At 45.6% G+C, this 25,614-nt stretch overlaps 6 protein-coding genes across 10 annotated transcripts; 3 read left to right on the forward strand and 3 right to left on the reverse strand.

Moving 5' to 3' along the window:
* The first annotated feature begins 316 nt into the window (after window positions 1-316).
* Window positions 317-2,253, forward strand: LOC121591941. The gene is made up of 3 exons (XM_041913060.1): window positions 317-569; window positions 643-775; window positions 856-2,253. Exons 1-3 carry the CDS (start codon window positions 476-478, stop codon window positions 2,171-2,173), a joined length of 1,545 nt encoding a protein of 514 aa, XP_041768994.1. The 5' UTR covers window positions 317-475; the 3' UTR covers window positions 2,174-2,253.
* Window positions 2,254-2,314: 61 nt separating this feature from the next.
* On the reverse strand, window positions 2,315-17,739 carry LOC121591944 (plasma membrane ascorbate-dependent reductase CYBRD1). Of its 4 annotated transcripts, none has more exons than XM_041913065.1 (5): window positions 17,648-17,739; window positions 4,371-4,634; window positions 4,086-4,297; window positions 3,852-4,006; window positions 2,315-3,776 (listed from the first exon to the last, which is right to left on the reverse strand). In XM_041913065.1, exons 2-5 carry the CDS (start codon window positions 4,579-4,581, stop codon window positions 3,602-3,604), a joined length of 753 nt encoding a protein of 250 aa, XP_041768999.1. In that variant the 5' UTR covers window positions 4,582-4,634; window positions 17,648-17,739; the 3' UTR covers window positions 2,315-3,601. The 4 variants fall into 4 exon arrangements, with proteins under 4 accessions (XP_041768999.1, XP_041768998.1, XP_041769001.1 ...); XM_041913064.1 differs by lacking the exon at window positions 17,648-17,739 and adding an exon at window positions 11,020-11,215; XM_041913067.1 differs by lacking the exon at window positions 17,648-17,739 and adding an exon at window positions 10,569-10,589.
* LOC121591942 (serine/threonine-protein kinase tricornered) lies at window positions 15,422-22,035 on the reverse strand. 2 transcript variants are annotated; one of them, XM_041913061.1, is made up of 5 exons: window positions 21,666-22,035; window positions 18,896-19,638; window positions 18,162-18,799; window positions 17,924-18,087; window positions 15,422-17,845 (listed from the first exon to the last, which is right to left on the reverse strand). In XM_041913061.1, exons 2-5 carry the CDS (start codon window positions 19,358-19,360, stop codon window positions 17,736-17,738), a joined length of 1,377 nt encoding a protein of 458 aa, XP_041768995.1. In that variant the 5' UTR covers window positions 19,361-19,638; window positions 21,666-22,035; the 3' UTR covers window positions 15,422-17,735. The 2 variants fall into 2 exon arrangements, with proteins under 2 accessions (XP_041768995.1, XP_041768996.1); XM_041913062.1 differs by lacking the exon at window positions 21,666-22,035 and adding an exon at window positions 21,376-21,633.
* An 82-nt stretch (window positions 22,036-22,117) lies between these two features.
* On the forward strand, window positions 22,118-23,278 carry LOC121591945 (transcription initiation factor TFIID subunit 11). Its single transcript, XM_041913069.1, has 3 exons — window positions 22,118-22,213; window positions 22,381-22,824; window positions 22,892-23,278. The coding sequence occupies exons 2-3, from the start codon at window positions 22,517-22,519 to the stop codon at window positions 23,211-23,213; spliced, it is 630 nt and encodes a 209-aa protein (XP_041769003.1). The 5' UTR covers window positions 22,118-22,213; window positions 22,381-22,516; the 3' UTR covers window positions 23,214-23,278.
* A 102-nt stretch (window positions 23,279-23,380) lies between these two features.
* LOC121591946 (small nuclear ribonucleoprotein-associated protein B) lies at window positions 23,381-24,545 on the forward strand. The gene is made up of 2 exons (XM_041913070.1): window positions 23,381-23,558; window positions 23,719-24,545. Exons 1-2 carry the CDS (start codon window positions 23,556-23,558, stop codon window positions 24,322-24,324), a joined length of 609 nt encoding a protein of 202 aa, XP_041769004.1. The 5' UTR covers window positions 23,381-23,555; the 3' UTR covers window positions 24,325-24,545.
* Window positions 24,534-25,346, reverse strand: LOC121591947 (calcium and integrin-binding protein 1-like). Its single transcript, XM_041913071.1, has 4 exons — window positions 25,153-25,346; window positions 24,946-25,093; window positions 24,766-24,875; window positions 24,534-24,699 (listed from the first exon to the last, which is right to left on the reverse strand). The coding sequence occupies exons 1-4, from the start codon at window positions 25,336-25,338 to the stop codon at window positions 24,589-24,591; spliced, it is 555 nt and encodes a 184-aa protein (XP_041769005.1). The 5' UTR covers window positions 25,339-25,346; the 3' UTR covers window positions 24,534-24,588.
* Between the last annotated feature and the right edge of the window lie 268 nt (window positions 25,347-25,614).

Below are 25,614 nucleotides of genomic sequence, written 5' to 3' on the forward strand. Positions count from 1 at the left end.
AACGTACCAAAAGGAAACAAAAATAAATCAACTCACACGCCTTTTTTGCCGTCACTGTAAAAACTTGGAACAGCTTTTTGTACCAAAGCTTTGCGGGTGGAAAAGTTTCGTGAAATATTTCATATTTGCGCAAAATTTCTAATTTAAATTTGACCGTTATTTTTAATTGGACCTATGCAACACATAGTGTTGATAAATCTTCATTCTATGCCAAATATCAAACAAAATCATTTAAATCCTTCAATAATCTTAACCTATGACCTGAATGAAGCACAAAATCAGCCACTCAGTAAGATTCCCCGCATGACAAATTTCCCTTTCCAGCCCGGTGTCAGTAGGCTTTGCTACGCAACTCTGCTACACGAAGTTGTCCAATAGTTCTGTGCAGTAAATTCCAGGTAGATCGCATTTCATACCTTCACTTCTAAATTATCATCCCATTAATAATCGGGGAAAAAGTAAGTGCATTTAAATTATGAGTGAAATAGCACCGGACAGTGCCGACGTCGCTGCTCCCACCGTAGAGAAGAAAAGCCATCGGGTACAGGTACGTGTACCACCGCCAGAATGTAAGTAACGAACCTTTCCCTTCCTGACGTTTCACCTTTGAATTGATTGATGCGAATGCTTATTTTTGCTCAGTTTCCAGTCAAACGGAACTACACGCTGGCAAGAGTCCAGGAGTGAGGGAAAGCTTGCAGCCGAACGTTTGCGAACCGCAACAGGTTGGCATCTTAAGGGGAGCAGCAGCGTACACTAAATCATACCGCAACAGGTAATCTTGGGAAAGAACATTTACAACAACTTCACGCTAAACTAAACGCTCTTCCCCGCTTTTGTTTACCACGCGACCAGTGATGATATCCTTAAACATCTCGCCGTTGCTTATCTGTTCACCATCCTGAAATCACCCCCGAAATGGACACCAGAAACGTTCTCCGAAATAGTGGCCCAGGAGTCGTCGATCGCCAAAGCCCCACTGGAAACCAAGCTCCCAATCCGTCGAAACGACAAAACGTACAACATTCATCTCTCGAGCACACTCGTAAAGGGACGCTTCGTAACACCGCAGGACCGGTCGGATCACGTTCACCTAAGCATCCATCAGGCACTATCCCGCATTAAGCGCGGAAAGGCAGCCGTGTGGAAGTGTGACGGACACTTCTTCCTCATACGCCGTCTCTTAACCGGCTGGTACTTCTACACCCCGAGCCTGCAGGACAAACCGGCCCTCATGTTCTTCAGCTGTCCCCAGCTGATGGTGAACCTCGTACAGGACACGTACGGTTGCACGGAACGCTCCAAGTACTTCCTTTCCAACGTGGTGCTGCACTCGGTCGAGGAAGGTGATGTGGTGCGCATCGTGTGGAAGATGAAACGCTCCATCGGGATGAAGCTGCTCTCCCCGCTGGAAGCGATCCTGCACGGTAACATCTATCTGGTACGGCCCAGCCTGGAACGGTCGCTGGAAATTGGGCTGAACGTGCTGGACCGTGCGCAGCAGGATCGTACCAAACCCCGCTCGTGGGACAATAAGCTACTGAACGGTTGCTTCAAGCGTGTTGAAACGCACTGGAAAGCAGCCGAGCGGATGGCGTGCTTTATGCGCGACAAAAGCGAACCAAACTACACGATCGGTGGGTATACGGTAACGTGCCGTACCTCGCCGATAGGACACCGGCAGCGCAAACACTTTGAGGAGATGGTGAACTACTTTCTTGCCTCCTGCACCGCACTGCTGATCGTGGGCCGGGACTGTTGCTTTGTGTTTTGGGCGCGGGACAGCTTCATGTACTGGTTCAGCCCGTACCGGTACAGTGCGCTGCAGGAGCGGGCCGAGATTGTGCAAAGCCGTGCCTGCTTTCTGCACATGACGAACGCGCTCGCCAAAGCGTCCCAATCGCTGTACGAGTATCTGTACGAGCTGGGCGTGTTTCCGGATAGTACGATCGAGCTGCTGCCGGTGCGCATCGAAGATGGGAGTGCACACGCCCCCATACCGGACGATGGGGACGAGGATTCGCTCGACCAGGAAGGGCTTACGATACCGCCGGCGAGTGAGCAGGGCTGGACCAACTTCTACTCGCCGACGCTGCACAGCCCGTCCGAGTTGCGGTTGGCTCGGCAGATGCTTGATATGGTGTATCAGACGGCTGAGGATCGTTGTGGTTGAGCGGCTGTGAGTATCTGGTTACCGGACAACATTTTCACACTCATTGCAAGCAAAATAGATTAACCGCACATGTGTTAAAATGTGATTTGTAATGTAATCCACTGGAACCAGGAAAGATTACACTGCCCATCCGATTAATGCTTGAGTTTTGATAATATGGTTTTATTAGAATATAGATTAGCCGTTTGTCTGTATTGTAAGGACGGGTCGGGAAAGGAAAACAGTAGCCCTCTACGTTACGTTGGTGTAAGCGTTACGCGTAACGCTTGTAAGCCTCAAACCCAAGCAGCAGTTTTGGTTTGCACGTTTGTTATAGTTGTCGAGATTAAAAAGGTTTCCTTTTTTATTGTTTTTCAGGGAGTTTTAGGGTGTTCCATCAAATAATTATTTAAGGTGTTTTCCAAAACTATTTGAAATCTTTTCACAACTTTAACCACTTTCCTTATATTTTTAAACCATTCCTACGATTTTTTGGCATCGTTGCATGATTTTTGAAACCAATAATTCATTTTATTTTTGGAAAACAATCAATACAGTTAGGAACGAATCTAAACATTTTAAGAAAATGGTAACAAATATTGTGAGTCTAATCTAAAACAAAATTAAATCAACAAAAAAACCCAAGCAAGCATCCAAAACTTCTTGGAAAAACTTGTACTGGATGGTATGAGTAATTACACAACGAATTATTGGTCAGAATAGTATACAGGTCAACCCATAGTTGTTTTAAAGCGACACTTAATCGTTAATCACCCACTTATCTGGGGTTTTTAAACTCAAATTTCAAAATATTGGTCTTTCACTAGCCCTCAACATGACCATATAATGAAAAGTACTAGACAGAACAGGCTTTAATCTTATTAAATCCTATTTATAGTTTTTTTCTATTATTTCTCTTACTCGTTCAACCAAAAGGCAGCTTGGGAATTTCATTTCGCACGTAACGCTTCTCGAATGTAACGTAAAGGACAGTTATTTACTTTCGCCCTTGTTTGAAGCAATAAAAACGCAGCAAAAGTACTGCTTCTCCATACGGGATTGAGGGTTTAACGGTATTGAGCATGCCGGATCTCCCCTTTTTAAGGGGTCCTTTTTATCTTCTTTTTTGTTTCTCGCTCTACTTTAGCTAAGTACTTTGTGCTATAAGTATATATATACACACACATACATATACACGTTTTCTCATAATGACTAATAATACACACTCGAATAAGAGTAAAGGTCTGTGCTCTGCGCCCTTTGCGGGGCTCTGCCACAAATGCACCTGTTCGATGGGTCAAACACTACACTATTTAATGCTTCGATTGGGCATAGGGTGCTTCGCTAGATTCGATTCCAATCTGTACACCTTGTGGGTTGGAATGTTGCTGTGCGTGTGTGAATGGGGTGAGAGATCCAGATGTTGTCACGCGAAACTGTCCGGCGCATTTACGACGAGCCAACGCTAGCACTGTGCGTCAGTAGCATCACGTCCTCCGGCAGCGGGTGCCGCTTGTACTGACGCTCGGTGACGAGAAACACGACCAGCCCACCATACACGATGTACAGCATGCCGATCGTGTTGATCAGTACGGCTTGCGGTGGCAGTGCGGAATAGTCTTTGCTATGTGTGAGGAAGGATGAGTAATTAGCAATTAGTGCCGTTGTCTTAGGACACTGGGAGAAGCAGAACACTTACACAGAGAAGATGGCTTTCTCCAGCAGCCCCAGCAGTGCGGCCGCGATCGCCATCACGAATCCAGCCACGCCGAAAAACACGTGCACCGGCATGTAGGAGGCGCGTAGCTGCTCACGTACCCCCGGGAAAAGGTAGGCCGCAAATCCAAACACATACTGAAAGAGATATTTGGAAAGAAAATTCAGTTAATATTGTCTTGTTGTTTGTGAGAGGGGGTTTATATGTGCACTCTACCTGCAGCGAAAACAGTATCACGGCGGACAGTCCAACCCACGAGTGCAGCGTGTACATGTTCGGGATCGGGTTCGGTTTGGCCAGATTGTGCGAATCGAAGACGGCAACCAGTGCGACCACGGTAAAGATGAAGGCCGCCCCGTGGATGGTGGCGTGCGTAATCTTGAGCGGCTTCTTGCGTGCGTACCGGAATCCACGGTAGATTAGGATCGCTACAAAAAAAAACAGGCACCAAGAAACCAATTAGCTCCACCGACACCGACGAGTGGCTGACAGCAGTCTTACAGTTGCCGTAGAGGAATATCATGCCGACGGACATGAGCAGCGGATGCCAGTTGAACTGAACTGATGGACGGGCGGACCAGCCGAGCCCGTTCAGGTGGATGCCGATCCAGCAGCTCACCAGGATGATGATCGTGATGCCGACCAGCTGCGTCACGAGGTACAGGATGCGGAAGTTGTTCAGCGCGGATGGTGGCGGTGGGCTGTTATCCATACTGTGGCCGTTGCGTTTTGGTTGTTTGTTAACGTTTCACGGTGCACGAAGTGCTGTAATTACAAGAGAGGCACAGTTGTGAGCATCATTGATAGGCAGGCTTATTTAGTCATAATGTTCGCTCGTGATACATCAATTTCAAATAATGATAAGCAATGGTGCGATCTTGAATGAATCATCGTTATCGAAGCCCATGTTACACAAGCAAGGGTGGGACAGTAAACATGCATTAGTTGAGTTTTATCATTTGTTTTTATTAATTTAATTAAACTTCAATTTGATCTCCTTGAACGCTTTAAATCGCACAAACAAATAAACAGATACACCAAGCCACAAACAAACGGAAAAGAAATCAGAAACCTCCGGCAATGACCAACACACGATACGTGGAAGCGGCTCGAAAGCGGTAAACGATGCACATTTGTTCCAATTTTGCTTACGTTTGCAGTTTGTTTGCAGCAAAGCGCAATAAAACACTAAGTGGCTCGGCCCACACTATTCACTGTCCATGGTTGACGGTTATGAGCTTGAGATCGGCATTTAATTACACGAGGTTTAATTACACACACCCTTGCGCTAACATCAAACAGGGGAATGAGTAAGACTAACAAATTGGTGAGATCAGGTGTTGTGATGTCAAATGAATCATTTTGATTAACCCAAGACATTTTGAGGTAATTAGAGACAGACATCACAAGTGATAAGATGGATCTACTAGTAACTAGTTCATTCAGGCCGGTTACAGGGTGATGAAATATAATTTCGTAATATAAGATGTTAAAAGACAATTTAATTTAATAGTCAGTTGTCTCTCGATTCCAAGGAACAGATACAAAAAGGAACTGATTAAAAATCGATTCAGTAAAGAAATACAGTAAATAATACACTTAGCCGGTCTCGTGGTACAGTTGTCAACTCATACGACTTACCAACATGCCCGTCATGGGTTCAAGCCCAAAATGGACCGTGCCGCCATACGTAGGACTGACTATCCTACTATGGGGGAAATCAATAAGTCACTGAAAGCCAACCCCACAAGTGGTACAGGCAGGCCTTGACCGACAACGGTTGTTGAGCCAAAGAAGAAGAAGAATAAAGAAATACTACACAATTTCATGTTAATACTGGAGCTTTAAAATTATTCACGCCGGTTCTCAAATTGATCCCAACGCTAAATAGATCTTCTAATTGGTCTTGGAACTACACAAATCCTGGAATCGATCCCGTTCCAATAACGGTACTAGAACTGATACTATAGCCACACAGATTTTAGATTTGGTCCTAACACTATACCAGCCTTGGAACCGATTCGGAACCCATTACGGAATTCGCTCTAGATTTTGCGGATTTTTTTCTAGATCAGGAACCCATACGGACTCTGAATCTGATCCTGATCCCATAATGGTTCTGGAATAGGTATTGAAGGTATTCACAGACCGGGTTTAAAACTGATATTGAATTCATACAGATTCCTGACCCCATACAAATCATAAAACTGATCGCAAAGCTGGTTCATTTTTGAAGCTATTACATAGATCATTTCGGTCCTGAAACTGATCCCATAGAATCCATACAAGTCTTAGATCCTGAACCTATAACGGGCCTGGAACTGATTCCGATTCCATAACGCTCGTGTAAGTGATCCTGATCTCATTCCAGTTCTGTGACTGATTCTAAACCCAAAATAGCCCAAGAACAGGAACTTATTCTGAACCCATACAAGTCCTGGAACATATCCTGACCCCCAGGCCCAAGAACTTATTCTTTAAGATCCTTATCTGTACAAGAGCTTGTACCGTTTCTGAAGCTTATACTGAAAATATACCAGTCTTGAAAGTGATCCCCAACTCATATCGATCTTAGAACTGATACTGAACTTATTCTATTTCCAGATCTGTTCCTAGACCTGCCTCAGTCAAGAAACAAACCACAAACCTGTTGCAATCCAAGAATCGATACAGTACTTGCTTCGTTCCAGTAACAAACTCTACTTCTGGCGAACGAACCAATCTTCGCAACAGATATGTATTGCGGAATTCTAATCTACAATGGAACTAAAGTTAGACTCGCCCATATCTCGTAGTGTGCCTATCATGGAGCTAATAGTGGCTGTGATAAACATCTTTGGCCAGTTCGTTACACTCAGACAGCTCAGTTTACAACACTATAAAACAACTGTACAAACAGCTGTGTTCCAATTCCTATCTATCATTTCCGCAAACCGTTCACAATCGATCGAGGCTCTACCGACGCTAAAGCGAACGGTTGAGACTTCTAGAAGCACTTTTATTGTCCCCGTCGCAATGGGAGTAAATTATTGATTCGATCGATCGCATTCGTAGGGCTCGGCAATCAATTGATTAATTTAAACTCTTCTGGTAGGGCCTCCGTGCAGCAAAACTGCCTCAGCAAAGAAGATGATTCATTTGTGAAAGTGACCTTGTGTGATCAGGGCCAGCTATCCTTGCACTTGACCCACCCAAACGTTGAACCACTCTGAAGGGTAAACTTCCGGCTTTGGAGCAAGCTTAACGATGGCACACGTTTGATAAGCAGTTCTAGGGTCGCCCCCTTTTTTTTACGAGTGAATGGGCACGATTTGTTGACCAAAAGGTCTTGGATAGTTAGGAAGTGACCTACCCACACTTCCTAACTATCTAAGACTGAGCGGTTCCGTCAACCGTGTCGTCATCCACCCATGGTCATGGCGTTGAAAATTCCATTTTGCGTTTCAAGGCGGTTTCTAAAATCCACCAATGTCACAGTCCGAGAAAATCCATCATCCATCATTCACCTAATTCAGTTTTGCGAGTCCATCATCCACCAAAGCATAAAAGATGGCAAAGAGACAAATTAAATCACTTTCACATTTGCAGCGTGAAAGGACACACACACACATGCCCCAATGCGCCAATGGGGCGGGTTGGATGCTCGGATTCTTCTTTGATTTTTTTCCATGGCTACTATGACTATAATGAAAGATCACATTACTGCACACAGAAATAGACCGTTTTGCACCCTCTGCAAGGTGGATCGTTTTGATTGAATGGTGCCCATTAATTAATGATGTAATTTAATTAACTAATATTTTTTAATACAATTAAAGATACAGGTTCCCTATTTACAGTAGCTGACTGCTAAATGAGAGTTAAAATTTGTGAGAAAAATGTACTTTTGCTATGATTTTCGCTTCGCAAGATTCCGGATATTTCATGTTTTGAAATTTATGTGTTTTTTAACTGAGAATCACTTCAGTTAGCGAACTTCCAGTTTAAAAAAAAACTGTTCTAAAACACATCCAGTTAGCGGTCACCTACTATACTTTTCTCCGACTAAATAGACTAAATAGACTAAATAGCGAACAAAACCATGCGTTGCCTTTTTGCTGGTGTCGTTATCGAGTTTGCTTGTGCTCGCCAACCAACTTTCTGGCTTTCTCCGTACTGCAATCGCACAATTATTTCACACCATCAAGCGAAATCGACAAATAAAATAATGAACTGTAGGAGGCATTCAGCATGCCGCCATCGTACGCAAAAACGCTGCCTGCAAGGTGGTTTTGGAAGGAAAAATTCAAACATTTACATTGCCATTGCCGGTACACAGGAAAAGTTCCTCATTAACTGAGAATTTGCTTTCATATTCTTTCGCATTTGTGTTTTGCTTTGGTTTATTTATTTTTACTGCCTATTTAAACATCAAAATTCCACTCATTTCTAAACACCCTCATAAGCTGCCTTCCACCTAACCGAGCGTACGGTTTGCGGTTGCTTTGTACGGTGTTTAGCTAGTCCTGTAATTTATTCCAACTAACACAATTTCCCTGGCCACAAAGGTCTAAAAATAATCTGCACGATTTGCTCCGTGTAAAATATTAAAAGCGTGTCTTTTTTATTGATTTTTCTCCATTTTCATTCAACCGTATGCCTGCCCCCCGCCCCCGGTTGTGGTCAGCTTGCTTGCGTGTTCTGAGAGTATGTCCCGGTAGACCGTTGCCGCTAATCACGAAACCCCCACATCAGACATAGTAGCTCATAGCTAGCTCACTCAGCACACACGTCATAAGTGAAAGATAAAGAACACTTTTTGTTCATTTTTTTTTTTGTTCGTTGCTTCTACACCATCCACCCCGCAAACAATCCAACTAACCACCCACTCTATATGGTGCAGATTCTTTCACGTTCACACGTGCCCGGGAGACATTCTGCCGGCTCTCACTTGACATTTGCTCGCGCGCCTTCTTTTATCTTGCTGCTGATAATTCTATCAAACCTCGCCTGATTTGCGGTGGATGGGAAGGGAAGGGCCGGGAAGGCTAGCTGAAATGGTGGCAGACGATCCTGAAACCTACTGCTATCGTGGTGTGTATATTGAGCCTATGCAGGCAGCGGATTGAGTAATTGCTGGAAGGTGTAAGGCATTACAACGCCACATTGGTAATATAATTCACGTGTAATGGACCGCGCAGCTGAATGATAAGTTATTGTAAATGATAAGATTTGCCTTTTTTTATTAGGACCAGTTACCGCAAAGGTCGTATTAATTGAAGATTTCCCACATCTCTTCTTTGCATTGTTCGCATAAGCTTTATAATTAGAGATAAAATAATGTAACGCTTTTCAATGAGAACAAATTAAATTTTCTTAAAAACCCAATTTTGTGTTTACTAACTGTTAAAGTGTAAATAATACAAAGCAATTTAAATGAGATCGAGGCTATCGCTTCCGTGTAGATTTGATCGCTGAACCTGTAGATTAAAATCCTGGCACCTTGTCACTGGTCTACGCAGACACTGTGTATTGAGCCGTGCAAAATACGAATAAAAAAGCTTCTCGAACCTAAGATGAACTTCTTTTCTTATGTGTACTCGCCCAGACATATTTTAGAGGAATGTTTGAATCCTTTTATTAAGCATTATGAAAATAACAAATGTAATGTTATAGTTTGTGATAATTTATTATTCTAAATTTGATAGAATAAAACTTATTTAGTCAAAAAACCAAACTTCTTATTCATCAAAAATGTGAGTAAATTCAATTATTATTCTGCCCATTCATTCCCACAACTAGTCAATCACGCTAAACCGTATAAAATTCCCATCCATACTAAGTACTACTCCCCTTGCTAACCCTCACTTAGCGCACACACTCTCCGCACAAACAAACATCCCCTCACTTCCACACTACCCTTTTCGTCCACCTTCTAAGCTTCTAACAAACAACCGTACAAATCGTGACATTCATCCACGGCCCCACAGGGACCACAACACGTACAGCACCCGAACCGGCTCCAACTGTTTTGCGATAAAACGCAAAACATGCCACTCCGTTTTCTCACAGCTGCCCATGAGGAGTTGGTGGTGTGTAGTTTTGCTCATTAACAACAACGGTGACCCGTGTGCGTTCTTTTTTTTGCGTATGAAAAATCAACTACAGTAATTTTGTACGCGAGTGTGATACACACAATCACCGTACTCTTCTCTTAGGGGGTTGGTTAAACTCAACCCACGCCACACACACACACACACAACACGCCCTTTCCTTGACCTAACGTTCGTACGTTTTTGCTAACCTTCTGTAGCTAGTAAGTGGTATCTCGCAAGCGTGACCATTCACAGAGCCCGTTAGGAAAAAAAGGGGAAGTGTGGGGCAATGGTTGGGAGGCCTTGTTCCATATGTCCCACTAGGAAAAACGCAAGGTGAAAGCATCATATAGACACTAAAAACCGCTCTTGCATGCAGACGTAATGGTAAGCGGGGAAGGTCAATTTTCCTTCATAAACCGCTAATGCACAACGTGCTTAGAAAATGGAAATGTGAAGAAAAAGCAATCGTTTTCCTCTTAAAGTGTTTTTCTTTATAATTATTGAAAAATATCATCATCATCACGACACACACACGGTACCAACAACAGTTCATAAAGCGCAACAACTTGTTGAGAGATTGTCGGGAGACGTTGCGGATAAAAATATAAACACAAACACATACGGTAAAAGAAAGGAAACACTGGAAATTGATTGTTCAAAACTTTTTCCCCGTTCGCAAACTCGGTCATCTGTTGCATTAACTTGTCACGCACACTGTGGGGAGTTTTTTTCGTTCCTCCGGAATGCTCCCCATTTTCCCGAGCGATGGAAAATTCATTACCACGCAGGCACGTTCGCTCAATTATGCTATCATGGTAATGGAAAAGTGGAAAATTCTTCACCAAGAAGCAGGCTCAATGGGAGTGAACTCATCGAGCATAAATGCGAAAAATGCGCACACACAGCACAACAACACTATCGTATGTCTTTCTTCGCGCTACCATCTGGTACCCATACACACCGAGTTTCGCCAGGCCAGACACACCGACCGAAACAACAACAGTTGGAACAGCTGTAAAAACGGGGCATCATAAAATGCCCTCTTTGAAGTACGGAACTATCTCTATCTTTACCTCTTTCTTGCTTCCTGCCGTGCTTTTTTGCGCCCCAAATTAATGCACACACACGCACGCACGCAAGCAGTCACGCTTTTCACGCGCTTTAGATATTCGCGGCACTCGCCCAAGCGCAAACAGCAAACTCCGTACGCCGCCGTACGCAATACAGCCACGGAACGCGAAACGCAACAGACTGACTGGAGAGCGCCGTACGCGTACCGCGGCTAGCGCGAAGCTGCACAAAACATCTGCGAATCGGGTGGGGGGGTTGATTTATTCCGCACGGGGTACGGGGTGAAAAACCCACCCTTAAAAAAGCGATGGAGAGTCGCACGCGAGCGGGAGAGTGAGAGAAAGAGCATGAGTTTAGCAAGGAGGGGTTGATAATGCGGTACCCCAGCAGCTACGCAGCAAAGCTTTTATCAAATGATCATTCTCACGGGAGAGCCGAAGAGAGCGAGTGAAGGGGAGAGAGAGAGAGAGAGTGATTTTCACGGAGAACGCTTGATGGGAAAAGTGTGGCGTTTTTACAGTTACTACAGTGCGTTACAAACAAACGTTTACTGTACTAGTGTTGTTGTTCTGTTTGCATTTACTCCTCTTATACTTATACTTATACTGTAATACCTTATATCTTATCTTATACTGTTTTTTTTTTTCATTTCTCTTCCTGACTCTTCTAGTTTTTCTGCACTTTTATTGCGTTAACTTTATTTTAATTAAATTTTGTGTTCATATTCTTTGTTTCTCTTTTTTCTATTATTGATGTACACTTTATTTCATTTTATTGTAATGTGTTGTTATTGTGATTTTATTGTCTGTTAAAATTAAACACTTGAATGAATTAAATGAAACGAACATTGATTTTCTGCAAAGAATATTGATTTTCTTTTTTACTCTATTTTTTTGTTCTTTTTTAAATTTTTAAATTTTATTTAAATAACCAACAAAAGAATGCTTTTCTACAATTTGTCTAATATTGTATCTACCTATCTGTGTCCTCTACCTATCTACCTATAGACTCAAGCCATCCGGTCAACAGGTTGCGTCGTATAGAGATAGGAGATTGCAATTTGCTATCACTGAGAGATTATTCATTTCCCTTGATCGCACTTATCTTTCCTGTTTCGTGCGGCGAATGTTGCCGGTCCGGAAATGGGTTGTCGTGCATGTTACAACGATGATAGATGGGGGTTTTTGGAAGGTACAATGAAAAATAATCGGAATTGTTACAATAGTACATTTCATAGTAGAGTAGAATTGAGATTTCTTATTATTCTTTTTTACAATCGAAATTTCGTTCGAAATTCACCGGGCGTTGTTGAAATATTGTTGGGGCGTAGTCAATCCTTTTCAATCAGTTCTTGTTGTTTGATTTGTTTATATACTTAGATCATCTCCAGCAAGTGTCTTATCAACACACCAACAAGATAAAGTGGCATTGTTTTTATCGTAACCGTACCGTATAGCATCAACTCTGAAGCTCCTGACTCTATTTACATTACAGTTTATTTATTTCTTGCCGGTCTAGTTGCATTCATTTACGATGTTTTGCGTTATAATCTCGTGCCACAATATGTAAACGCACTCTGCTCTGTACCATATCGCGATGGTTATTTTTTGTGGCAATTATAAAATCCGCATCTACAATGTACGGAGCGGGTACCCGTGGTTCAAAAGATAACCAAAGCACCACGTCTTTCTGAGAACAAAAAAAGTCCAGTAACTTTTTTTTAGTATCAAATATATTTTCTAAACACAAAAAAAACAAGTCTGGTCTTAAATCAACGAATTTGCGTATGATTCACGCAAACGATCCAGACGTGCAACCACGCGAAATGCAACACTTCGAATTTTTCGAGCATACCAAAAAATGATTTGCAGATGAACGACACTCGTAAATAGTCGTATTTTTTAACAAATTCAAGACAACACTTTCCGGTTTTTTGTGTGTGTGTGCAGAAAGCACAAGAAATGTATGTAGCAGTTGAGTTCCAAGAAAGGAAATCTAAATGTTATGACATGTACGAGCACGAGTAAGGCAATTGAGGAAGTATTATCGATATTAATGTCGGTTATGAGTAGCGAAGCCGGTCTTGTAGTACAGTCGTCAACTCGTACGACTTAACAACATGCCCGTCATGGGTTCAAGCCCCAAATGGACCGTGCCGCCATACGTAGGACTGACTATCCTACTATGGGGGGATCAATAAGTCACTGAAAGCCAAACCCACAAGTGGTGCAGGCAGGCAGGCCTTGACCGGCAACGGTTGTTGAGCCAAAAGAAGAAGATGAGTAGCGAAGCATGAAACCACGATTAAAATCATTAATAATACATTTTAGATTACTATCAGTTAAAGAACATTTAAAATCTCAACCTTCTACTGTTTTTTTTTAAATGTTCATAACGAATCCCAAAGGACTTTCTAATGTGGTGTTGATGTCTTAATTGTTCCTCTTTGGTAAGGCCGGGGGACATTGTCCGTACTCGCTAGTGTAATTTCGATTTTCACTAGCGCATCTGGCGGCGGCTGACCGAAACATATGTTATTGTTATTTTATTTTTCCATGTTTTTCACCTAAACTGGACTGGAAAAGCTATGCAATTGATAGATAAAGATGTTGTGCAAGTATTTCAGACATTTTCGCATAACAAAAAACGGTGAAAAAACAACAAAAATCGACCATTCCCTCGATGACCAGAACATGCTTCGGTCAGCCTCAGCCAGATGCGCTAGTGAAAATCGAAATTACACGAGCGAGTACGGACAATGTACCTTGGCCTTTACTCTTTGTAACAGAAATTTCAGAATAAACAGTTTTTGCATTAGGACAATGGCTACTATGTAAGATTCCTAGAAATATTCCAAAGAGATATATCAATATATTAATCGCAACTTAAAACTCTCAGGACCTTTTGCTACCACCAAGGGTCTGCGCTAGGGGGACAGGCTTGCCTGTCTCCTATTCAACATGGCGCTAGAGAGGGCCATCCGCGACTCTAGGGTGGAGACTACGGGAACAATCTTCTATAAGTCATCCCAGATCCTGGCATACGCTGATGATATAGACATCATTAGTCTGCGGCTCTCCTATGTAGCAGAAGCCTACCAAGGGATCGAGCAGGCGGCAGAGAACCTCGGATTGCAGATAAACGAGGCTAAGACCAAACTGATGTTGGCAAGATCAGCAACCCTACCAACAACAAATCCAAACTTACGTAGGCGTAACGTACCGATAGGTGAACGCACTTTTGAAGTCGTCCCAGAATTCACCTATATCGGGTCAAAGGTCAGCAACGACAATAGCATAGAAGCTGAGTTGCGCGCAAGGATGCTGGCTGCCAACCGGTCATTCTACAGCCTGAAAAATCAGTTCACCTCAAGGAACCTGTCGCGACAGACGAAGCTGGGACCATATAGCACTTATATAGAACCGGTACTCACATACGCCTCTGAGACATGGACACTGTCTTAATCTGACGAAACCCTCTTGGCCGCGTTCGAAAGGAAGATGCTCAGAAGGATACTTAGCCCCGTATGTGTGGAAGGAGCCGCTATAATGACGAGCTATACGATGTGTACGGCGACCTCACTGTCGTACAGCGTATCAAGCTCGTCAGGCTCCGGTGGGCTGACCATGTTGTACGCATGAGAATGGACGACCCAGCCCGTAAAGTCTTTTTAGGCCGTCCACATGGACAGATAAGGCATGGTAGGCTTTAATTGAGGTGGCAAGATGGCGTGGAGGCGTCTGCCTTTAAGGCCGGGATAACGGATTGGTAGATGAAGGCGTGAAACCGTGACGCGGTTTTGGACACTACTGACTCCATGCTAGCGGTTGTAGCGCCGGATAAGTAAGCAAGTAAGTAATCGCAACTTACCAGACTGTATTCGAAGTGTTTCACATGTTGTTGTTTCGCTGTCGTCATAATCCTATCAACTCCAACCGACGGTAACAGTGCCTCACTCCATAAATTGTTTCTGCATTCTAGATTCTTTCGTGATTTCATATGCACCACACTAATCTTACTTTTTAAGCGCATTTGTTTAATTTATTACCGGTCATTTTGTGGGCTAGAGGTGGAGGATGAAGTGAAAATAAAATGAAAACAAATCGGCAAATTAAAAAAAAAAGGAACACAGTTGTTTGATGCAAAGTTCAAAACAACAACGCAGTGTGCAAATCATAATGGTGGGAACACTATGTACAAATCAATTCATTGCAAAGGAGCTGAGATGGTGATCTCCTTACGCTACACTACACTCATTTATCATCGTTCCGTATGCCCTCGGTTAAATCTACCAGCTTACGGTCCTGTTTGGACCACAGGGAAACAGGATGGACACGCTGCAGTTGATTCATCAACGCTTCACCACGATCGCGAGTGGTGGTTCGGTAGATAGTACGATCGTAATTACGAGACAACATCATGTCATTTTATTATCATTCCATGTGCCGCACAATTCAGCACCATCCGCCAAGTCCTCACCCGTTTCGAGGTTTTTGAGGAAGGTTTTTGTTTTGGAGAGGCACACTTCTTGCCCCAATGAAAGGTCTGTGTTTGTGTACGTGGCTTTCTTTATGAGTGCTTTGCAATTACTTACGAACGAAAAATAATTATAATTAAAAAGAAAACAATGCAATACAATACAATACATCATCAGCATCATCCTTCATCATCGTCGTCATACATTACAATATTCTATTTTAATACTATGGGCTCCAATCATCATGCCTTATAAGCATAAGCATGCCGTGCCGCGATCATCAATCTTTCGCTTGCCCGCCCACGCGCAGTAGTCACCACCGATTTCCGTTATTAAAATCAAAAGGATACACAGAAAGGATGCTTAAAACGCTACTACCATGAGAAAGACGAGCCGTACGAGTTGAACTGAGTTTTTTTTGCTGAGTTTATCTCGTGTCTGTTGCACCGCTCAAGCTCATTTGAGTGTGGAAGAAGATGGGCAAGTACAGTACGCGGCGGATTCTATCTGTTCATCCTTTCCATTTTGATTTCGATTTCCCTTTCGATTATTCCATTAGAGGCTGCCCCGTGTGTTTCATCGACACTCTTTCGCTTTCTCCGCCACATACAGATCAATTTTTCTTTTCCTTTTTTCCTCGAGTCGTCCTTCTCCTAAAGCAAACCATTTTACTTTTAATAACTTAACAGAAGGAGAAGAAAGATCTAAAAAGCATAAATTTCTTCCGTCGAAACAGTTCCTCAAACAAATGCTCATTCTCCGTACACCATCATTACCTTTACCTAACGTTCGCCTTTTGCTGTGGACGGTCCGCGAGCCCCGGGACAGGTCAGGGGGAGGCAAAGAAAATCGCAAAAAGAAAGGTGCGTATTCTCACCTCCTCTTGCTTCTTTAAATACAACTACGCCCTATCCTTACCGCGATCACCGCAAGCGAATCTCATCTTAAACACGAAGGAGAGAGAGAAAAAACACATCTATTTAGATTATACTTAAAACGAACAAAACGGATTTAACGGCTAGTACTTGGTACGTGAGGAAGAACGAATAAACGCTAAACGAAAGAAAAACGAAAACAAGCAGCTACAAATTTAGTACAAGAAAAAAAAAACACGCTAACTTAGTAGGAAAACAGTACAGTAGGGTGTGTGTGTGTGTGTTGGGAGAGGGAGTTATTATAGTTCAGCCATCTATAGAGTTCTGCATCGACACACTCAAACATTACAGCGGTTTTCAGGAGTTCTCAAAGCTGTAGGATATTTTATTGACTCTTTCTGACGTGAAATGAACTTAATGTAATGGGAATTGAACTCTATAGAACACTTGTAGGACAAATCCAATAGGAATTTTCAAGGAGCCTGCCCAAAAAGGGTACCATAAAGTCCAATTTCCATCATTTGAAGTTCACTTTTTATAAGAAAGAGTCAAGGAAGTGTCCCACAACAATGAGAACCCCTGGAACACCCTGTATTCTGGGTTTTCGTTTTACGTGTTACTTGTGGATAGTAAAAGGGGCAGAGGGGATGATATTTTATGGGCAACTCTCCACAGCGCGCTAAACTCGCAATCTCACCATTTCAGGCGCATCACACTTTCGTTACGATTTTGTGGTTAGCTACGATAGATTTTTCTGATTCCTTTCGTTCAATTACTATGACGTCCTCTCCCTGCATAATAGTATGTGTGTGTGTGTCCATTCTCCTCCGTTCCACGGCAAGCATGTTTGATACGATTTGGTTGCACTTGTGTGTAATTATCAGAAACCAACTACGAGCGCGTGTGCCTCGTTCGCGCCGCGCACGATCGAGCGCCACAGTGAACCTTAAAAATGCGCGAAAACAACACAATTTTTTCACACACCCCACACTCGAACCGTTGTAGTACCACACAGTTGGATGCGACACTAAAGTGTGAGTCTGCTAGAGTGGAGGGGATAAAGGGGTGGGGTGCATACGATAACCCGAAAAGGCCTGAAATCATCTTCCCACCGCTCACATTCTATATCCTAGTGAACCGTTTTTTTCCTATTCGCTCTTTAATGTCTCGAAGCGCTGGAGCGTTAATAGCAGCATCTGTGGTTTTTTGTTTTTCTTTTTTGGGGAGTCGCTCTACGGTATCAGAAGCCAGACGTCGTTTGGGGCCGACACTACTCACACTTTGCACACCTGGTGCATGCTGCTGGTCTGGCTGCTTGGGCGCCATTTCTTCCGCGCTACCGGATCTTGTTTTCTTATTTCACAGCTCACTTTTTCGTCGGCGTTCCGCGCTGGGTAAGGCTTTCGAACCGTCTGAAGGTGTAGTTGATAAACACCCAATCCTTGAGCACTTCCCCTTCCGGTTGTGGGTGGGCGGCTGTAAAATGGAACCGGGAGAGGAAACAGTAAGAGTAATTCGAATGATCACATGCGGAAAGAGGGAAATGCCACTTACGTATCTCTAGTGCTACGTCGGGGAATTCGTCAAAGTTCGATGTATCGTCGATCGAGCGCACCTCCACCGGGATGGCCGCCGGACGCTCTCGTATGTGCTCCCAGTCGACGCCGCGGAAGAATTGCACTAGCTTCAGATCCTCAATTCCACGCTGTGAGCCGAGTCTGTAACCGAAAAAGACCGTTTTTTTTAATTAGCATACAATGAACGAACTCTAGAGTAACCTATCTCTCCTTACCGTCGTTCAGCTTCGCAGCAAAATTTCACTATCGTATCGCGGGCCTCCTCCGAGATAGGCGTTTCTGGCGGGAAGATGAGCGTCTCCCGCCAGTTCATCACCTTCCGGTACGTGTCCTGCGGGTTGTCCGAGCAGAACGGCGGATAGCCCATCAGCATCTCGTACATGATCACGCCGAGCGACCACCAGTCGCACGCCGGCCCGTACCCCGTCTGCAGGAACACCTCCGGCGCGATGTAGTCCGGCGTGCCGACCGTACTGTACGCCAGCGCTCGCCGATTGCGCTTCCAGCTTTCCGCCCGCCGCTTCGAGTCCATCGGGCTGGCGCAGGTGCCGATAAAGTCGGACGGTTTGGCCTGCGACAGGTCGCGATAGAAGTCGGTGCGGTGCGATTTCTTCAGCCCCGTGCACAGCCCAAAGTCGGACAGCTTCAGGTGGCCGCGCGCATCCAGCAGCAGATTGTCCGGCTTGATGTCGCGGTGGATGAAGCCGAGCCGGTGAATCGAATCGATCGCGAGCGCCGTCTCGACGATGTAGAACTGTGTGCACTCCTCCGACAGTGTGTCCTTCTTCATGAGCAGCGTCATCATGTCGCCGCCGGGAAGGAACTCCATGATAAGATACAAATTTACCGAATCCTGCGCAAAACCCGAACACGAGGGAAATTGTTAGTTACAAAAAAAGGTAGGAAAAACGTAAGGAAAGCCACAGCTCCCCGCCTCGCCCCAACCCACCTGAAAGCTGTAGTACATCTTCACCACCCACTGGTGGTCGGCCTCGACCAGCACGTCCCGCTCGGCCCGCACGTGCGCCACCTGCTCCTTTTCCAGCATGTCCGCCTTGCGCAGCACCTTCATCGCGTACACGTGCCCGGTATCCTTCTTCTGCACCAGCCGCACCTCGCCGAATGCGCCCCGTCCGATCACCTTGAGCGCCTCGAAGTCCTCCACCCCGAGCCGGGAGCGCTTGAGGCGCAGGAATTCCGTCTCCTTCTGGGCGTGCTGCATGCGCTTCTCCTGCCGCTGCGACTCGGACAGCGTCTCGTCCTTCAGCGACGCTTCCAGCTTCGCCTGGCGCTGTTTCCGCTCGCCGTGCTGTGTGATCAGATTGCTGTAGTAGTTCTCCAGCGTGACCTTCGCTTTGGTCGCCTTATCGAGCGTATGATCGCTGAAGCGAACCGTGTTATCAGTCGCCGTCATGATGCCCGCTGCCGCCGCCGCCGCCGCCAGCTGCGTGCTGCTGATGCCCTCCGTTTTTCCTGCTTCGAGCTGGGCTTTTCCTCGAAAGTAGACCGCCGCCGACGCCACCACCACCACCACTCCGTGCGGTGGTGCTGCGTGCCCGTGAGGTGCGTCCCACTAGCACGGCAATTATCGTCCCGCTGCTGGCTTCCCCGGAAGGAGCGTTGGTTTAATTTAAAGCTTCAACGTGCCCCTTTCGTCGCCGTTGCCACACCGTCGCGATGAGAGTAAGAGGCCTGCGTAAAACGAAATGAAAACAAAAACAAACATGCATTAAACATCGACGGGCGCGCATGAGAACGATGAGTGTTTGGGGTGTTCTGATTAGAGTGGGTCATTGATTTTGCGTCTCGCGGGTGCCGTTGACGTCCCACATTCGCCTGGCTCACACCGTCACACCATCATTTACTCGATCGATCGTGTCGTTCGCTTGTACTTTGTGATCCACCCCAGAACAGACTGGAAAGAAAAGCCAACCACACCAAAGGGACACGACGACAATTACAATGGGGTGAAACGGGCGGAATGTGAGTGGAATAAAAAGTGAAATGCAAACGCTTTGTGGAGAGTGAGAGAAAGAAAAACCGCGAACGAATGCAAATCCATAACGGTTTGAATGTGGTTTGTTCGCCTATCGTGAATGTGTTTATGCGCTTGTACATCGCGCCACCTTTTCGCGCGCCGTGTTGGGCTCCCTCGGGGTTGTCAGCTTGGTCAGCACGTTGTACGGGAAAGTGCGGGGGGGGGGGGGGCGCTGACATCAACACCAACCACAGAGCCGCACCAGACAGCAGCACGCGAATTCATATGCAACGAACGACCTCGACGATTAAAGCTGTGTTGCAGGGATCATACAACACATGCACATACACACACCTTATGCTTGCCAGATGGGGACAGGGAAACCCGTTTCAGCAACGTGTGGGAACGGGCGAGACAGACACAAAGAACGCTCCACAATGGGGTGGCTCTTGCTGACTTTTCGATAACAACCCGCGGGGGCATGGATTGAAGTGTGATTTTATTGATGCAGCCAAACCCCCTTCGGTACCCCTTCCTTTCCTAATCCCAACGCACGTGTTTCCCCCGCTGGAAATGGAAGTGTCAAACGTAGGGTAGATTCTTGATTTACGAAGAAAAAGCACTCGACAAGCGAATGGAAAGAAAAGCTCCACCGCTCTCGGTGCACAGTTGCACTGCTGATGGGGCGCGGAGAGAGCTCTCTCCCCCCTCTTGTCTCTTTTCGTTCTGTCGCGTACGTACGTATGTATGTTGCACTTTATTGAACAGGCTATTCCATCCATGGTGGGGCAGGGAAGGTGTGTAGTGAAAGGGTCAACTGGACCGAACGGGAAGAAAGAAAGGCACGCGCGCACTACAAAGGCGTTGAACACTACTGAGGAAGGGATGGAGGGGGGGGGGAGGATGGGGAGGTTCTTAGTATATGGGGTGACACCACACCAACATCACCGAGAGCCCTTCGTGCACACCACACTCTGGCGGAGGTGTATTTTTATGTAACGGAGTAAAGGAAAACTGACAGAACCATCATCATCATCATCATCATCATCACCGTCACCGTCATCGCCATCATCATGTCGTGCTGCTCTTGTGTACGGCCTACTAGAGGTTGGCATTTCCATTCGCTCACGATGTTCATGTTCATGCAAGGTAAGTTGATAGCGTTTTCCCCCCCATTTCTCTTCACACCTTCTTTTCCTTTTCCCATCTTTAATTATAAATATCTACCCGAAGAGGGAGATAAAAAAACGATATCACTCCACTCTGGACAGGGGAGGAACAACTGAACAGGGGAGAGCCAGAGCAAACATACGCACAAGTCGGCCACCCGTTCGTGATGATGCAAAATAAATAGAAACGCTACGCAAACAACATATATCACATCATCGCGCAATAAACGACATCAGGTACACACACAAACACACACATGCCACTAGTTAACACGGAAGCACCTTTCACATGACGGGGGCAAATGCGGAGCAGTGCCAGCTTTTCTTCTACTATTATTATTATGCAAGAACTTTTCCGCAGAGTTCGGCGTGGAAAACTGCACTTGAGCAAGTCGAAAAAAAAACCTGTCGATTCAGGCTCCACCACTGACTCTGCCGTGATTTTCAACCCCTTTTTCCCGTTTTCACGGGAGCAGACAGCCCAACCGCCACCCTCTGAGAACGCAATAGTGCACCACCACCACCACCAACAGCAACAACACAACGACACCACACACCACCACTATACGCACCACTTTCGGGACGACCGTCGGGGTGTACACCTTTTCTTGCCACCTTTCCCGTTTCACTGACGATGGTGACGATGACGATAATTGTTGGTCCGCGGACCACACGGACCCAGTGTGTGTGTGTGTGTGCGTCTTGTAAAGGGCGAAACCGAGGAAGGGCCGAAGGGGGTCTAGGGCAGCACAACAAACGCACGCACGGCACCACGAACGCACACACACACGTACACACACGCACACGCACTGCTGCCCTAACGGGATTTACACTCACTGCTGCGACCCGAGCCGCGTACAATTTGCTTCCAGTTCTGAGACGGGAAGAGAAAATCTCGTATTTACGGTACCACTGTTGTGCTGAAATTTCTTTGTAAATTAAACCACCGTCTGGCACGGTCAAGCACCCATAGGGAGGCAAGGTGGTAGTGGACTACCGTGACGTCATATGTGCGTTCGAGTCGTTTGCAAAAACAGGCCCACTAGCTGCTTTTTGTTTGAAGATGTAACATCACGTATGGGGTGGACTATGGAGCCGTAGTTGTCATCCTCTGATCAAGGTGAATATGTTGCTTAATTTGAAAAGGATTAAATATTTAGATTAATTTATAATCTAAAAACGAACTGATAATACTAAAAAAAGAAGTTCTATGAAAATATTTGCACTTATTTGCTAAAAACTTACGTAATCGTAAAGAGTTTCAACTTGATTGCATCTTGTCTGCAGCCACCTTGACCGTCTGTTCCTTGACGTCTGCTGATGGCAGTCCCGCAAAGAAATTAAAAACGTAAACAAACACCACGGAGGGCGATCTTCGCTCCTCGTTTTCCTTAAATTTAACATCAGACACACAACCAGCACAATGGAAAACATACTGGAACCAAGCAGCTCGGACGACAACATGCCGTCGGATAACAAGAAGGATCTGCAATCGCTGCTCTCCTCGGAGGACGACTTCTTCGATCCGCCCCCATCATCCAGCCGCCGGGATTCGTCCGGCAATGAAGATAAACCGGACTTGCGGACCGATTTTGAGGACATCATCATGCCGGAAATGGGACACGATAATAGCATACTGATGGTGAAGGACCAGAAAGACCGCGAGCGTGACAAGCGCAAGGAAACCAAGAGCAAGCGCGAGCTGGAGGAGGAGGAGCGCGAAAAGATGCAGTAAGTGGAATGGAATGGTACCGCCCAAGGAAAATCTCTTCCCAACGATTTCTCTTTTTTTTTCTAGGGTGCTTGTCTCTAATTTCACCGAAGAGCAGCTGGATCGGTACGAAATGTATCGCCGGGCGGCATTTCCCAAGGCAGCCGTCAAGCGTCTGATGCAAACCATCACCGGATGTTCCGTATCGCAGAATGTGGTCATTGCCATGTCCGGCATAGCGAAAGTGTTCGTCGGAGAGGTCGTAGAGGAGGCACTGGACGTGATGGAAAAGGCTGGCGAAACGGGGGCCATTCAGCCGAAGTATTTACGGGAAGCGGTTCGACGACTGCGGAACAAAGGGCACATCCCGACTGGCCGAGGACACAAACAGTTTTTCAAACTCAATTAGTGCTGTAGAGAAATATATTATCCTTTTTTATGCTATCCTTGAACTTAACAAAAAAAAATTGAAATTGTTTGGATGACAAAACTCTACTATGCGACTGTTTGCAGCATGTATGTTTTGTAAATATCGTATTTTTTTCTGACTAACTCACCGTCCGTCATCTATACACCTTGTCCAGCAAGCTGTCACAAATCTTCAACAAAAAAGTCCAAACCGCATCATTTCGGATGCGGTAAATATTTTGCGGGCAAAATCGTGTAAAATAAAGCTTATTTCGCCACCAAAAGTGCGTAAACTACGCATATATATTTCCTTTGTGTGATTGTGCCGTGAGTTGTTGCGAAAATGGTAAGTTTCCTGCGCAAAAACCGAATGTAAACACAAGCCTACGGCCGAACCATCGCGACGCAGGTTATGGCGTCGGCGGCACACGATTGCGCCCCATAAACATGCACCGTTCATGCCTTTTCGCAATGAGTTTATCCTCCAACATTCCCTCTCCTTACAGACGATCGGCAAAAATAACAAAATGATCCAGCTCCTGAACTACAGGGTGCGGATCGTTTTGCAGGACTCGCGTACCTTCATCGGCACGTTCAAAGCGTTCGACAAACACATGAACCTCATCCTGGGGGACTGCGAGGAGTTCCGGAAAATTAAGCCGAAAAACACGAAGCTGCCGGAGCGGGAGGAAAAGCGCGTGCTCGGGTTTGTGCTGCTGCGCGGTGGCAACATCGTATCGCTCACAATCGAAGGGCCGCCACCGCCGGAAGAGGGCCTGCCGCGGGTACCGATACCGGGCGGTGCCGGTGGTCCGGGTATGGGTCGGGTGACGGGCCGCGGTATGCCGGCCAATATTGCCGGCGTTCCGGCCGGTCTGCAGGGACCGGTGCGCGGTGTCGGAGGACCATCGCAGCAGCATATGGCCCCGGTGGGCAGGGGACAGCAGGTGTCCGCTCCGCCCCAGATGCGTCCGATGATTCCCGGCGGACCACCGCCTGCCATGATGCCTGGCGTCAATCCGATGGCGGGTATGGCGCGTGGTGCCCCGCCACCAATGCGAGGCCCACCGCCGGGTATGATGCGAGGTGGTCCACCGCCCAGACCTTACTAGCACCGCACTAGAGTGTGTTCACTGCGCCCGGACGCACATAAAGTAGATTTTTATCATTTCTTTCCACCTCCATACTCTTTGTTTTGCTCTTGAAAGAGCAAACCGAAACAGCCACACAAAATACACTTCTCGCACCACAGTCATGTGGGCGTACCATATGTAACGTTTGAAATAGCGAATAAAGTAAACTGAACTTCTTCAGAATTTTCATCCAATGTAAAGTCAATGGCGTAGTTTATTGTTGTTGAAAAGTTAGTACAAGCCTCAAACGCGACATGAGAAAGTCTGGCGGAATTCTGGCATCTTGCTCATGGCGTGAACGAACTCAAACTCGCCAATGTTACCATTGTTTTGCAGATCTATTTCTTTAAGTAGCTAGAAAGTAAAATAACGATAAAATATTGTAGATGTCAAGATATGAAATTTTGATCATCTACTTACCAGATCAGCGATATTCATTTTTTCCTCCTGTTCCAACCGATCCTGCTGCGTGATCCGATCGCAAAGCTCCAGGATGTCTTCCTTTGTGATCAGATTGTCATCATCAAAGTCTGAAAAAAATTCCAAAAAACACTACTAAGCGAAAATATGGATAACAATCACACATCAATCCGAACCTACCGTATATTTGAAACGCCCAGGACGCCTTCACCGCGAGTGGACACTTTTCCGACAGCACGCTAAACAGATCGAGCATGTCTTCGAAGGAAAACCTGTCATCATTTTCCGACGAAAACACGTGCAGCAAACGATCGCGGAAGGGATTATGCTAAAATGAAGCACAATATGCAACATTGTCCACTTCTGTGCGTTCATTCCCATTCTTACCTTTAACTGAGGGAACAAATTCACCACCTCCTGCTCGGGGAACCGTTTGGTGAGTGAAAAGTTGCGTCCATCATCGAGCAGCAGGAACTTTTGCAGGATAAAAATGATCTCGGACTTGGTAAGATACGTTAGCTCCGCGTACTCCGACAGCTGCTCGTTCGTGATGATGCTCGTCTTCGAACCCATGGCAATCGGTTGATCGGTACACCAAACCAGACCAGAGTGTCAAATTTTCCACTAACTTCGGCTGGCGATAAAATCAATTAGAATCAATCAAAGCGCGCACCCCACGCAAGGGGCACAAAGGAAAATAAGACACCAAATCTACGTCCAATGTCAATATGCTTAGGAATCGATTCTCGCTAACGATCTAATATTCAGACACATTCCATCGATGAAGAAAGCTCAGAACACACGTTTTGCTTCCGTTTTGTACAATGTGTTGTATTTTTCGCACTTTAA

Source organism: Anopheles merus, chromosome 2L, assembly GCF_017562075.2.
Source record: "Anopheles merus strain MAF chromosome 2L, AmerM5.1, whole genome shotgun sequence".
In the NCBI taxonomy this organism is placed as follows: Eukaryota; Metazoa; Arthropoda; class Insecta; order Diptera; family Culicidae; genus Anopheles; species Anopheles merus.

Coding starts and splice junctions, on each gene's coding strand:
- LOC121591941 (XM_041913060.1), top strand. CDS start 476: ATGAGTGAAATAGCACCGGACAGTGCCGACGTCGCTGCTCCCACCGTA. Junction 570..642: donor ACGTGTACCACCGCCAGAAT/GTAAGTAACGAA, acceptor ATTTTTGCTCAG/TTTCCAGTCAAACGGAACTA. Junction 776..855: donor ACTAAATCATACCGCAACAG/GTAATCTTGGGA, acceptor CCACGCGACCAG/TGATGATATCCTTAAACATC.
- LOC121591944 (XM_041913065.1), bottom strand. CDS start 4,581: ATGGATAACAGCCCACCGCCACCATCCGCGCTGAACAACTTCCGCATC. Junction 4,298..4,370: donor GATATTCCTCTACGGCAACT/GTAAGACTGCTG, acceptor TTTTTTTTGTAG/CGATCCTAATCTACCGTGGA. Junction 3,777..3,851: donor GAGAAAGCCATCTTCTCTGT/GTAAGTGTTCTG, acceptor CCTCACACATAG/CAAAGACTATTCCGCACTGC.
- LOC121591942 (XM_041913061.1), bottom strand. CDS start 19,360: ATGACGGCGACTGATAACACGGTTCGCTTCAGCGATCATACGCTCGAT. Junction 18,800..18,895: donor AGATGTACTACAGCTTTCAG/GTGGGTTGGGGC, acceptor GGTTTTGCGCAG/GATTCGGTAAATTTGTATCT. Junction 17,846..17,923: donor CGACGTAGCACTAGAGATAC/GTAAGTGGCATT, acceptor TCCATTTTACAG/CCGCCCACCCACAACCGGAA.
- LOC121591945 (XM_041913069.1), top strand. CDS start 22,517: ATGGAAAACATACTGGAACCAAGCAGCTCGGACGACAACATGCCGTCG. Junction 22,825..22,891: donor GAGGAGCGCGAAAAGATGCA/GTAAGTGGAATG, acceptor TTTTTTTTCTAG/GGTGCTTGTCTCTAATTTCA.
- LOC121591947 (XM_041913071.1), bottom strand. CDS start 25,338: ATGGGTTCGAAGACGAGCATCATCACGAACGAGCAGCTGTCGGAGTAC. Junction 24,876..24,945: donor CTGGGCGTTTCAAATATACG/GTAGGTTCGGAT, acceptor AATTTTTTTCAG/ACTTTGATGATGACAATCTG. Junction 24,700..24,765: donor AAATGAATATCGCTGATCTG/GTAAGTAGATGA, acceptor TTTACTTTCTAG/CTACTTAAAGAAATAGATCT.